Source organism: Capsicum annuum, chromosome 12, assembly GCF_002878395.1.
Source record: "Capsicum annuum cultivar UCD-10X-F1 chromosome 12, UCD10Xv1.1, whole genome shotgun sequence".
Lineage (NCBI taxonomy): Eukaryota > Viridiplantae > Streptophyta > Magnoliopsida > Solanales > Solanaceae > Capsicum > Capsicum annuum.
This window is the reverse complement of record NC_061122.1, coordinates 231,492,745-231,505,313: the sequence shown is the minus strand read 5'-3', so window position 1 is coordinate 231,505,313 and position 12,569 is coordinate 231,492,745. Positions and strand designations below refer to the sequence as shown.

The 12,569-nt window shown below is 35.4% G+C and overlaps 1 protein-coding gene across 1 annotated transcript; it reads left to right on the top strand.

The window, feature by feature from the left end:
- Positions 1–5,945: 5,945 nt before the first annotated feature.
- LOC107851103 (ubiquitin-like-specific protease ESD4) lies at positions 5,946–11,611 on the top strand. The gene is made up of 9 exons (XM_016696019.2): positions 5,946–7,527; positions 7,611–7,690; positions 7,779–7,872; positions 7,997–8,095; positions 9,406–9,498; positions 9,583–9,702; positions 10,023–10,126; positions 10,787–10,859; positions 11,205–11,611. The coding sequence occupies exons 1-9, from the start codon at positions 6,466–6,468 to the stop codon at positions 11,265–11,267; spliced, it is 1,788 nt and encodes a 595-aa protein (XP_016551505.1). The 5' UTR covers positions 5,946–6,465; the 3' UTR covers positions 11,268–11,611.
- The last annotated feature ends 958 nt before the right edge of the window (positions 11,612–12,569 follow it).

Here is a 12,569-nt window from a genome sequence, read left to right as displayed (position 1 = left end):
ATAATATTCTAATTATACACATTGTATGAAAAAAAATCGGTACTAGGTAAAGTAATGAACTAGACTATAAAACGTGGCTGCATCCAAAATACAGCTTCATTAAGCAAGTTTACCCACTAATTTTTGGACATTTGTCTGCCATCACGCTGCCTTTCTCATTAAAGGCCTCAAAACCCCCCAAAACCCTTCCCCCCCTAATCACAAAAAAAAAAAAATCACTCAATTTTCATTCCAAATTAATCATTCTTGAATCGAATAGATTCACATTCAACCTCGAATTTAACGTTAATCTATCCTAATCAGTTTCAATCCTAACGTCAGAGCTTAATCACGTGCTACTAAGTAGTCTTTTCATACTACGATATAGGCTAGACTTTTGGCCTATGAACGGGCCCTCTAACAAGAGGAAAAGACATGGAAGACTCTCGAAGTATTACAAGGTCCATTTTACTATCGCTTGTATTCTTTTCTTTACTTTGAGCAATTAATATTCATGTATCCAATCTCACTTTATTGGCTTAACCAAAGCAAAACAAGCCTTATCGATCTTAATTAACTTACCTTTAGTTTTCGATAAATACACATCACTTTTATTTATTGATCCACGCAGAATTCTAAACTCGTTTATAACTCAATTTAACAAAAAATTGAGTTTTAACTAATAAATTCTAGCTAATTCGACTTTGCAAGTTTGATTATCATAAATATTACACATATATATTTTAGATTGTTCATATTATACTAAAAAAGTTTGTATGGCCAAAAAACAAAACAGCATACCTTGATAAAGCCTGAAATAGGGCAGGTATAAAAAACACAATTCTCCAAGCAGTAAATGAAATTGCACCAATTTTATGTATTAGTGAAAAGACCAAAGGCATACCAACAACATGGGTTGTGGTGCAGTGGATGGGGCTGCTCCACCCTCAACCAGAGGTCGAGAGTTCGACCTTAGGTATGGAGAAAACTATGTTGGGAGTTGCCACCTTAATGGGCCCTGCAACGCGCGATTCAAATTAGTCGGGCTCCAATGCGGGTACCAAACACCGGATAGGAAACGACCAAAGGCATAATTAACTCTGTAGCTCCACCACCAAGATTTCCCCAGCCTCCAGCTATCCCATTAGCCGTGCCAACGACCTTAACAGAGAACATGGAACTCATCCAAAATTGAGTGGAAACAAAAGTGGTAGAGCCGTCAATATGGGTCAGGCCCGTTGGACCAGCCTGACCCGACCCCTCAACCCACAAAGTAATTGTGTAGGCTTGGTGTTTTTTGGCCCATTATTTTGATGGATCAGCCCGGCCTGACCCGTCAAACTCAAAGTCCGTATGAGCTAACTCGAATGGATTGGGCCGACCCGTATTGACAGCTCTATAACGTGACTAAAGAAAATACTGTGAAGAAACGAACAAGAAGTGCATATGATGCAGGTCTTGAACCAAACAAATCACAAGCTGTTCCCATAGCAATTCTCGCGAAAACTGCTGCAATCCCTGCATTTCCAACGGGGTATGTAAAAATCAAATCGATCGATAAATCGAATTGATAAAAATATTATTGGATTATTGGTATTGAGTTATTGAATTAACGGTTTTTTATTGGTTTTATAAAAAATTTTATTGGGTAAACGGTTCTGTTTCGGTTTTAGATTATTGGGTTATCGGTTAAACCGATAATCCAGATACACTAAGTTATTGTTTTATACCTATTTATGTTATATTTATAAATCTCTATCTACATTATAAGCACTATTTATTCACAATTTAATGATTTACAAAGTATTAACTTATTCAGAGCAATAAAGACACAATATAAAGCTCGACTATTATCGTATTGAAAAGCTTGAAACATTTATAGCTTAAAACAATTAGGATTTTTTTTTTTAAAACCAACATTCAGGTCAAGTTTGAAGATTCTTGTAAACTAAAATGCATTGTATAGGATTTTGGTGGTAACTAAGATTTCATTTTTTTTTTGTTTATGTTAGTTGTTGTTATTTCTATTTTATAAGTATTTTCTTATTGGTTAAATTAAAAATCGAATCGTTAAAGACCAAAAATCGATAAACCGAAATCGATAAGAAAATATCTTATTGGTTTGTTATTAGTTTTATATATCTAAAAATCAAAAACCAATAAATCGAATCCATAACACATAAAATCGAATCGAACCGACCGATGCACACCCCTAATTTCCAATATCAGTGGTTGTAAGATCAAGATTGTCACGGAAAATCGGAACAAGGGATAGAGCGGCAAATATGGAAACAAAACAAGCAAAGTTGCTCTACATTCAGTATTTTGCTCCTTTTGAAGGGGAGTCTTGGAGTAACCGGCAAGTTGCTTCTAGGGGTGGGCATGATATGGTATATATCGAATATCATACCGAAATTGAAATTTATTTTACTGCAGTATGGATGTTATGGTATTTGGTATGGTATTTGATAGGAGTTTTAAATTATTTTGGTATTTAGTACGATATTTGATATTTATGCAATAAATATTGAAATATCGTATACCGCACCAAATTTTTTTAATAATATATAAAACTCATATATATTATTTTAATATCATTAAATATATTTATATGTCATTCATTAGTCAATTGAACATGAAAGTAACTTTTATTCACAAATAAATTTTTGGGAAGGAGTACATGCGTAAGTTTAGGTAAAGCTGTTCAAAATTTGCACATTGGACTACTCAATCGTGATTGAAATGTTCTTTTTATGTAATTGATTAATAAAGATAGTTATTAGTCTAATATGATTGAGACGTTTTTAAAGTTTAAAGTTCTAATTTTTTTTATATGAATATATGTAAGTCGAAATCAAATAAAGTATGATTACTGAATTATCATACCGTAAAATATTATACTGGCATATATATAGTACCAAAGTGTGCGGGTCTGTTTGGTAAGGTGGAAATATTATTTTTTACGTAATTTCGTTTTTAGTCCTAAGATTTTCTTTTTTAATCCATTTAAAAATTAAAGACCTTTCTCTTTTTAGTAATTCTTTAATTCTAACTTTTCATGTGATATGTTTAAAAATTAAGATTAAAAGTTTTTTTTGATATATTTAACATATTTTTAATCCAAGACCATAAAATTCAAAAGTTATTTTTTAATTTTTTTAAATTTCGTGTCAAGTCAGAATAGACCGATCAATTTAAAATGAATAGATAATTTTTTAAAGATTAATTTAGTCATTTTCTGATATCTTTCAACAATAATTATAGGATATAATCTCACGAAATAAATAATGTCTTTCAATAACAATTATTCGATATAATATCACAAACTAAAATATGAAGAATATAAACCTTATCCGTATCTTACGAGGGAAGGGAAATTGTTTCAATAGAACTTTGGCTTAAGAATATTTTCTAGTATTTTAGTTAACTAGATTAGTGTACGTTTTATGTTAACATGGACGACATACAACTAATATTAGATTATTCAAATTGTATTAAAATGATTTGTATTGCACGACCTGGACATACGTGCAATGCACGTATCTAGAAACTAGTTAATGGTACAAATATAACATGCAATAACATTTTAATTATACATATTGTATGGGAAAAAATCGGTACTAGGCAAAGTGATGAACTAAACTATAACACGGGGCTGCATTCAAATCAGAATTAGAGAGACGTTGGTCCTTCTTACCTTTGAGCAATTAGTATTCAAGTATCCAATCTATATTTTATTGGCTTAACCAAAACAAAACAAGTTTTGATCCATCTTAATTCTCTTACCTTTATTTTTTAATAAATACACATCGCTTTTATTTATTGATCCACGTGGAATTCAAATTCAACCCAAACTCATTTACAACCTAACTTAAATGCAAAAATTATTTTAAATTACATTGTATGCACATATAATTTGGAGAGTTAATGATAACAATACACTTAAAAGTGTTTTGATTTTTTTGAATTCCATAACTGAACTATTTGCTATGTGAATTTTTCTACCTGAATTATCATCACCTATCTATCAAAACACACACAAATTATTAATTGTTTACACTTTCTACCTTCAGATATGAAACTCAAATAATTAATATTCTGTATGTTTTGATAAAGAGTTGGTGCCACCAGTTTAGGTATGAAACTCAAACGATCGGAATATTTTAAGTGTGATTATTTTGTTACCTTATCTCAATAATGAGAAACATTTGAAAGAACCGAATCTAACAACTAAAACTACTTGTTTTAAAATAATCAGCCTCAATTCTAACGTCGAACTACCCTGATCAACCCCAGCCTTTTAAACTTACATCTTTGTCACTAGAAATCACGAACTTAAAGTTACATACAAGGAATGCTTACAATCCGAGAAATACATTAGCGGACTTCTCACATTACTAGATTCAACACGCACACGCACACCATATTCCCTCTCTAAAAAAAAAAAAAATGTGAAAACCCTCAAAACGCTTACCCCCCAATCACAAAATTTACTTTTCAACCTCGAATTTAACGTTCATTTATTCTAACCAGCCTCAATTCTAACGCCAAAGCTTAGTCACGTGCTACTAAGTAGTCTTTTAATTCATACTACGTTATAGACCAGACTTTTGGCCTATGAAAGAGCCTTCTCACAAAAGGAAAAGACATGGAAGACTATCGAAGTATTACAAGGTCCACTCTTGCGTCGCTTTTTTTTTTCCTTTCCTTTAAGCAATTAATATTCATGTGTACAATCTTTACTTTATTGGCTTAACCAAAGCAAGCAAGCTTGATCGATCTTAATTCACTTACCTTTAGTTTTCGATAAATACACATCACTTTTATTTTTGATCCACACAGAATTCTAATCCAATCCAACTCATTTATAACTCAACCTAACAAAAATTTGAGTTTTAACTAATAAATTTTAGCTAATTCAACTTTGCAAGTTTGATTATCTTAGTTATTACACACATATATTTTAGATTATTCAGATTGAATTAAAATAATTTGTATTGCACGACATGGACATACGTGCAATGCACGTGTCTAGAAACTAGTTAATGATACAAATATAACATGTAATAACATTCCGATTATACACATTGTATGGGAAAAAAAATCAGTATTAGACAAAGTGATGAACTAGACTATGACACGTGGCTGCATCCAAAATGCAGCTTCATCAAGCAAGTTTACCCTGTCTTTCACATTAAATGCCTCGAAAACCCCCAAAACCCTTCCCCCCTAATCACAAAAAAAAAAAAAAAAGTCACTCAATTTTCAGTCCAAATTAATCATTCTTGAATTAGGTAGATTCACATTCAATCTCGAATCTAGCGTTAATCTATCCTAATCAGCCTCAATCCTAACGCCAGAGCTTAATCACGTGCTACTACGTAGTCTTTTCATACTACGGTGTAGGCTTGACTTTTGGCCTATGAACGAGCCTTCTCACAAGAGGAAAAGACATGGAAGACTCTCGAAGTATTACAAGGTCCATTTTATTGTCGCTTGCATTCTTTTCTTTTCTTTTCTTTGAGCAATTAGTATTCATGTGTCCAATCTTTATTTTATTGGCTTAATCGATCTTAATTCACTTACCTTTATTTTTTCGATTCCATCACTTTTAAAACAATCAACCTCGATTCTAACGTCGATCTACCCCGATCAGCCCCAATACTTGTTTTAAAAAAATCAAACTCGATTCTAACATTCGATCTACCCCGATCAGCCCCAACACTTGTTTTAAAACAATCAACCTCGATTATAATGTCGATCTAACCCGATTAGCCCCGACACTTGTTTTAAAACTATCAACCTCGATTCTAACGTCGTCAACCTCGATTCTAATGTCGATCAACCCCGATCAGCCCCGACACTTGTTTTAAAACGGTCAACCTCGATTCTAACGTCGATCTACTCCGATCAGCCCCGATACTTGTTTTAAAACAATCAACCTCGATTTTAACGCCATCTAGCTCGATCAGCCCCGACACTTGTTTTAAAACTGTCAACCTCGATTCTAACATCAATCTACCTTAATCAGCCCCGACAGTTATTTTAAAATGGTTAACCTCAATTCTAACATTGATCTACTCCAATTAGCCCTGACACTTGTTTTAAACCACTCAACCTTAATTCTAACATCGATCTACTCCGAAACTTATTTTAAAACACTCAACCTTGATTAGATATGGGGTGCTTACTATGCGAACACTTTTTAAGCTTCCACCTTTCTTTTATATCTTTTATTACTCGAACTCACAAATTTAAAATTAGATATGGGGGGCTTACTAACAACACACTAGAATATCACATTACTAGATCCCGCCCCCCCACCACGGACTGCATTCCCTCTCAAAAAAGACAAACCGCGGAAAAACCCCCAAAACCCTTTTCCCCACTAATCACAAAATTTATTTTTCACTCAATTTTCAGTCCAAATTAATCATTCTTGAATCTTGATGATTTCTAAGCAAAAAGTTCAAGAATCATTTGTCAATGGGGGGATTAACAAGCAATAAAAAGCGAGGTAATAATCTTTTTTCTTCCAATTTTGATCCCCATATTCCCAAAAAGCTCAAAATTTCAGTCCTAAATTCATCAGTAGTACCAAGTAAATCATCAACTGTACATAAGTTTTTCAAGTACCCGGATCCGATAAACCAGATTCGAAGAGAAATTCATGCTCCTTGTAGGAATTCAAGATTTGGGTATAAGCAATTGAAGGGTAAATTGGGTTATTCAGCTCAGGAAATGGGTAATTCGATATCGAATAAGTATAAGGAGAGTAAAAGTAGTGATCTTGATAGTTTGAGATTTGGGTACAAGGGGAATTTGGATAGTTCAGCTCATGAAATGGGTAATTCGATATCAAATAAGTATGAGGAAAGTAAAAGGAGTGATCTTGATAGTTATAGGAGTTTGAAGAAAGACATTGTGGGTAATTCGGAGTATTCAGCTCGTGAAATGGGTAATTCGATGTCAAGAAAGCGTGAGGAAGCTAAAAGAAGTGATTTTGATAGTTTGAAGAAGGATATTGAAGTGATAAATGTTGTTGATGATGATGATAAGGAGGTGTGGTTTGAGGATTCAAGTATCGAGGAATTGGAAGTGTGGGGTTGTGAAAAAAGTGATCTTTCGAGCAAGAGTTTGATGGAGGTTGATGGCGATGTGAAGATTTTGGATGGTTATGATGGTAAGAGTACCGAGGAAGTGGAAGCGTGGGGTGGTGGAAAAAGTGATCTTTTAGGCAAGAATTTGATGGAGGTTGATGGGGATGTAGAGATTTTGGATGATTATGATGGGAAAGATTCATCGGTGGTGACGGGTTTGGATGATGGAAATTTGAAGGAGAGTGTTGGAAAGATGATAGAGTCATTAGATATGAATCCCACGTCGGATTCATACTTTTATGTCCCGTTGTATAAGAAATTGCTTGGTTCAGTGGAGAAAATAAGTCATAAGCTGAAAAGAATACATTTTCAGATAGGACTTAATGAGAAGTGTCTCGAAACAAATAGGTTGTTGCGACCTCAAAAGAAAGGAGAAAAGTTTAAAGAGGTAGCATGACAAAATCTGTTTTATAATGTGGTTTGCGTTTGTTCATAGTTTAATTTCCTCATTTGGTGTTTATTAATTTGCAGGATGTGATTCCAGAACCATTCGTACCTCTCACTGAGGAGGAACAGGATGAGGTTTCTCGTGCTTTATCTAAATCCAGTCGGTATGATTTATACACATCTCATTTTGTATGAGCCATGAGGCTCAACTTGCAGTCTTTTCACATGTTGCATCTATCTTATTCTGCGCAGGAGAAAGGTTTTGGTTAGCCATAAAAACTCCAATATTGAGATTACTGGAGAAATATTGCAATGTTTGAGACCTGGGCAATGGTTGAATGATGAGGTGATACTTTATGCTCAATCCTCTATCGAGGGGTAGAAGGGTTTAAGATTTAGTGAAGCTGAATGTAGAAAAGAAGAAAAAACGTAATGGAGTTTTAATGTCGCGGATGGCTTGTTCTTTGCAGGTTGTCAATTTGTATCTTGAACTGTTAAAGGAGAGAGAGAAAAGGGAGCCCGAGAAGTTCTTGAAATGTCATTTCTTTAGCACATTCTTTTACAATAAGGTCAGTTCTTTGCCTTTCAGCTCAAAATTTGAGTTCTATAACTGTTGTCGGTTGATGTAGGAGCTTTGTTTATAATAGTTATCTGATAGTGAAAGTGTGGCCTTGCTGATTTATGTCTGGCGTGTACTTCATGAACGTCCAAGAACAATTATGTAATTCATCATTAAGAAAATAAGCTCATCATAAAAAGAAGTTTCTTAAGTTATCAATATGAATGGATGATTTTTTGCCTAATGTGTGGAAACATCAGATTATAAGATGAATTTAGTACTTACATCTATATGTATACATCGATATAAGTCACTATCCATGATCACTCTGCCGCAAACGTTGTGCTTGAAGAGAAGGTACATGGAACTTTTGGCTTTCTTTATAACAGAATCCTGTGCTGCTCTTAAATTGCCTATGGTTGGTAATGGCTTACAATACTTTCCTGATTTCTGCAGTTAATTTAGATGCTGTATGGAATGTGCTGATTAGTGCTTGCATAAAATGCAATGTTGTCTGCATTTTTGCCTTAAGATTTCACGCTCTTTCCATCAAGCTTGCACTTCAATGGAAGAGTAAAGTATTTGTACTAGACTCCTTATCTGATCCATAAGTACTGCAGTTGGCAGTTCTTGTTACCCCCCGTTTTTCCTAGACCGATATATTCAAGAAATATTTTGTTCGTATACTGATCTGTTTCTGTGGTTAGGGTAGCATCTTAGATAGGAGGGTGTGGAGATCTCATATTAGGGTGGTTAGTAGATTTGGAGTGTTGTCACGCTTTTCGAGGGACTTGGCCTTATTCTTGTAGTGTCTTGCTTTTGATTTCTATTATCATCTGTTGTTTATTGTGATTAGGCTATCACACCATTCTATAGTTGTAACTGTTCCCTTTTTAGTTGCTTTGTTTTCTTAACTATCGTTTTCCCTTTTCTCATACCTACTTTTATGCGGTAGTCGAGCCGAGGGTCCTCCGGAAGCAGCCTCTCTACCTCCACCAGGTAGGGGTAAGGTCTCGTACAGACGTACTCTATACCCTTCCCAGACCCCACTTGTGGGAATTCACTGGGTATGTTGTTGTTACTGATCTGATTCTGCTTCGTAGTCCATGCGCTGCAATGAACAAACTATGAATTGACACCAGTTAGTTTCTATATCTAAAGTGGTCAACTTGTTATTTTGATTAATAAAAATATCTGATTTTGTTCACGCTATAAGGTTGCAATGTCAATTACTGCTTATTTATCACCTTACCGTAACTATATGTTGAGAATTTAATTGAAAATCTGCTCATTTTCGTGGAAATATTACTGCATTTGCAGTTGATAAGCGGTAGGGAAGGCTATAACTATCAATCTGTGAGAAGATGGACATCCCAAAGAAAGCTAGGTTATTGCCTCCTCGACTGCGATAAAGTAAAAGTTCTATTATTCTTTTTCCCGTTCTTACTTTGTTTTGCTATATGCTTTGTACTAATTTCATCCTCCTAATTTATGTAGATTTTTGTCCCGATCCACAAAGAAATACATTGGTGTTTGGCTGTTATCAATAAAAGGGATAAGAAGTTCCAATATCTCGATTCACTCAAAGGAAGGGATGTTAATGTGTTGAAAGTTCTGGTAAGTTACCTTGAGACATGTTACCTTCTCTATTCTTAATATTAATAGTTTTTGATATTTTCCTATTCTCAAGCCGGGGGTCAATCGGAAACAACCTCTCTACTTCTTCGGAGGTAGTGGATATGGACTGCGTACATTTTACCCTCCCCAGACCCAGACCCCACTATGTGAATTCTTGTCTTTCTTGACCGTAATATGCAAAGTAGAATCTAATTTATTTGTGACTGGGAAAAGGGTGTTGAGGAAAGAGCAGATCTCATGTTTCTTGATATTTCGCTCTAGCTTGATGGATGTTACAATTTGTTGATATATATGTTCAGGCTCGGTACTTTGTTGATGAGGTGAAGGACAAGAGTGGGAAATCCATCGATGTTAGTTCGTGGAAGCAAGAGTTTGTTGAGGACCTTCCAGAGCAAAAGAATGGGTGCGTGACACTTTTGTCTAACTTTAGTCTAATGATTCCTACCCAAAGATATTTGGTGTAGCCTTGCTAGTAGTCGTAGGGCTTTGCACATAGGTTGGAGTCTCTAGTTAATAGTATATAGTACTCCTTATTTCTGTTATTTCATCTTGTTTCATGTTTTATTACGACTTTATTACTATTTTTTTGTACTGAGCTGGGGGTCTATCGGAAACAACCTCTCTACTTCTTCCGAGGTGGTGGTATGGACTGCGTACATTTTACCCTTCCTAGACCCCACTAGGTGGGGGAATACACTGGGTATGTTGTTGTTGTTCCGCTGTTCTTATAGTAGCTTATTCCTTATCAATTCTTACTTAAAATGAGAAGTAGGCATTTTCTATAGGTCGATCCTAGATTTGCATTTCCAACGCCATAGTTGGTAGTTTTAAGTAGACAGGAACGAGTAGTTGTCGTTCTGCTAATCTTTGCCGGTTTAAGCATAGTAATTTTAGAGATATGTTGATGTTTGTGAACTTATATGTTGTTGCCAGCCGGTATTCCCCAAATATCTCTAGGCTGTTGCTAGATTTTCCTTTTATGCAAGAATATTGAGTCTTTTCTGATCCCTTTGTCAGTTGTGTGCTATCATTTGATTAAACTGGGAACTTTCGTTGTGAACAGGTACGACTGTGGTGTGTTTATGATAAAAAATGCTGATTTCTACAGCAGAGATATAGGCCTTTGTTTTAATCAGGTATGCCATTTGCCGCATCATTATCTGACGCTTTTTTTACCCTCGACGCACATCATACATACCAACTCTGAATGAAAAAGAACCATTCGGTTTTGAGAAAGATAGGAATGTAAGTTGCAACTTTGAATTATGTCGAGTACTATGACACATTGATTTTGTATACTTGTATGCACTATTACTCTCAACTTAACTTGTAACTTGGTTAACTTGAAACTTTTCGTCCCTCTTATTTTCATGTTGGACACATGCTGATCATATCGGGGTGTGAGGAGTGGGGGGTGTTTTCTGCAAAAATCATGCTAATCTGAACTCAGAAGTCTAAATATTGTTTGATTTTCGGTGTAGGGAGACATGCCATATTTTAGGAAGAGGACTGCCAAGGAGCTCTTGAGGTTGAAAGCAGATTAAACATTCTTGAACCTGCGCTCTTTTCTGTCGTGTGGTATATCTTGTGCCCAACAAAGGGATGATTTTGTAGTTCAATATTTGGTCTGTGTATGATTGACCCACCCGAAGCCAACTATTTATCGAGAGGCCAACGTTTTAGTGTGATTGTGTCAAAGTATGTTATAAATCTTTAGGTGCTTAGTTACTATGCAAGAAAAGATTTGATAAGTTTGAGCTTGGAACTGTTTTAATTCTGTCTTTTCAATTCCCATAGAGCATTCAAATATCTTACTAATATTTAAGATGAAATGCAGAGTTGTAAACTTGTGGTTTTTAATATATTCTTGAATGACTGATACTCTTAATCATGTAGCCCATGATAGATATAAAGTGTCCTCCGGAACAACCTCTCTATCTCCCCAAAGTAAACGTAAGGGTCTACGTATACTCTAACCTCCTTAGATCCAGCTTGTGAGAATACAGGGTTCATCAGGGTTCTTTACACTATGTTGTTGTAAAGATATAAAAAGTAGTTGCTTTATACATGATCAAATTACTTCATAATGAACCAAGCATCCCTGGTTCACAATACTGAATGTAATCAATCTTCAAAAGTACCATGATCATAACAAATTTACAAGTTCTGAGATCCAAAGATAAACAAGAAGGGTACTTAACTCATAACTAGAGGAGACAATGTTTTAACATCTGTAGCTTTCAGGGCGTCTCAATAAAATTAGTGGCCTAAAGCTAAATTTTAATAAGAGGTTTTACATACATATAAAAATACTACTGTAATAATTTAGACTTGCCTTATTTGTTCTTGCTTGGTAATCTTTAATGTGGTATGTTTAAAAGAAACGTAACCTTTAATTTTACATATTAATATGATTATTAATAAAAGTAAGGATTAATTCTAGTTAATAAGATATTTTTTCACTTTCAATGGTCACTGTTTGACCGGCCGACGCCGGCAACGGCGTAGAAGCGCCGGAAATAGGTGAAGCCACACCCCCTCCCTCACTCTTCTTCTCTCTCTCTCTCCCTCCCTCGTCCCCCAAGTCCTCTGCCCCCTACAGTTCATTTTGTCATCGCGCCTCTGTCATCTCCGGCGGAGCTAGGGTTTTCGCCAGCTCGACTCCGACGACGGTGAAAGGGTGAAGACGGGTCTGAACCGGTTTAATACAGGAGGTAAGACGTCCACGGGAGACCAGCTCCCGGCAACATCGAGAGGAATCTCAGGTGACATTCTGGCGACGCACAACCAGACTATTTCCGACGACCTTACTCCGGCGATCAATTTTCGACACCAAAATTGTCGTG

Excerpts from the sequence above, each read along its gene's own strand:
- LOC107851103 (XM_016696019.2), top strand. The coding sequence starts at position 6,466 with ATGGGGGGATTAACAAGCAATAAAAAGCGAGGTAATAATCTTTTTTCT. Across the intron at positions 8,096-9,405 it reads GCACATTCTTTTACAATAAG|TTGATAAGCGGTAGGGAAGG; the intron begins GTCAGTTCTTTG and ends CTGCATTTGCAG. Across the intron at positions 9,499-9,582 it reads GCCTCCTCGACTGCGATAAA|ATTTTTGTCCCGATCCACAA; the intron begins GTAAAAGTTCTA and ends TAATTTATGTAG.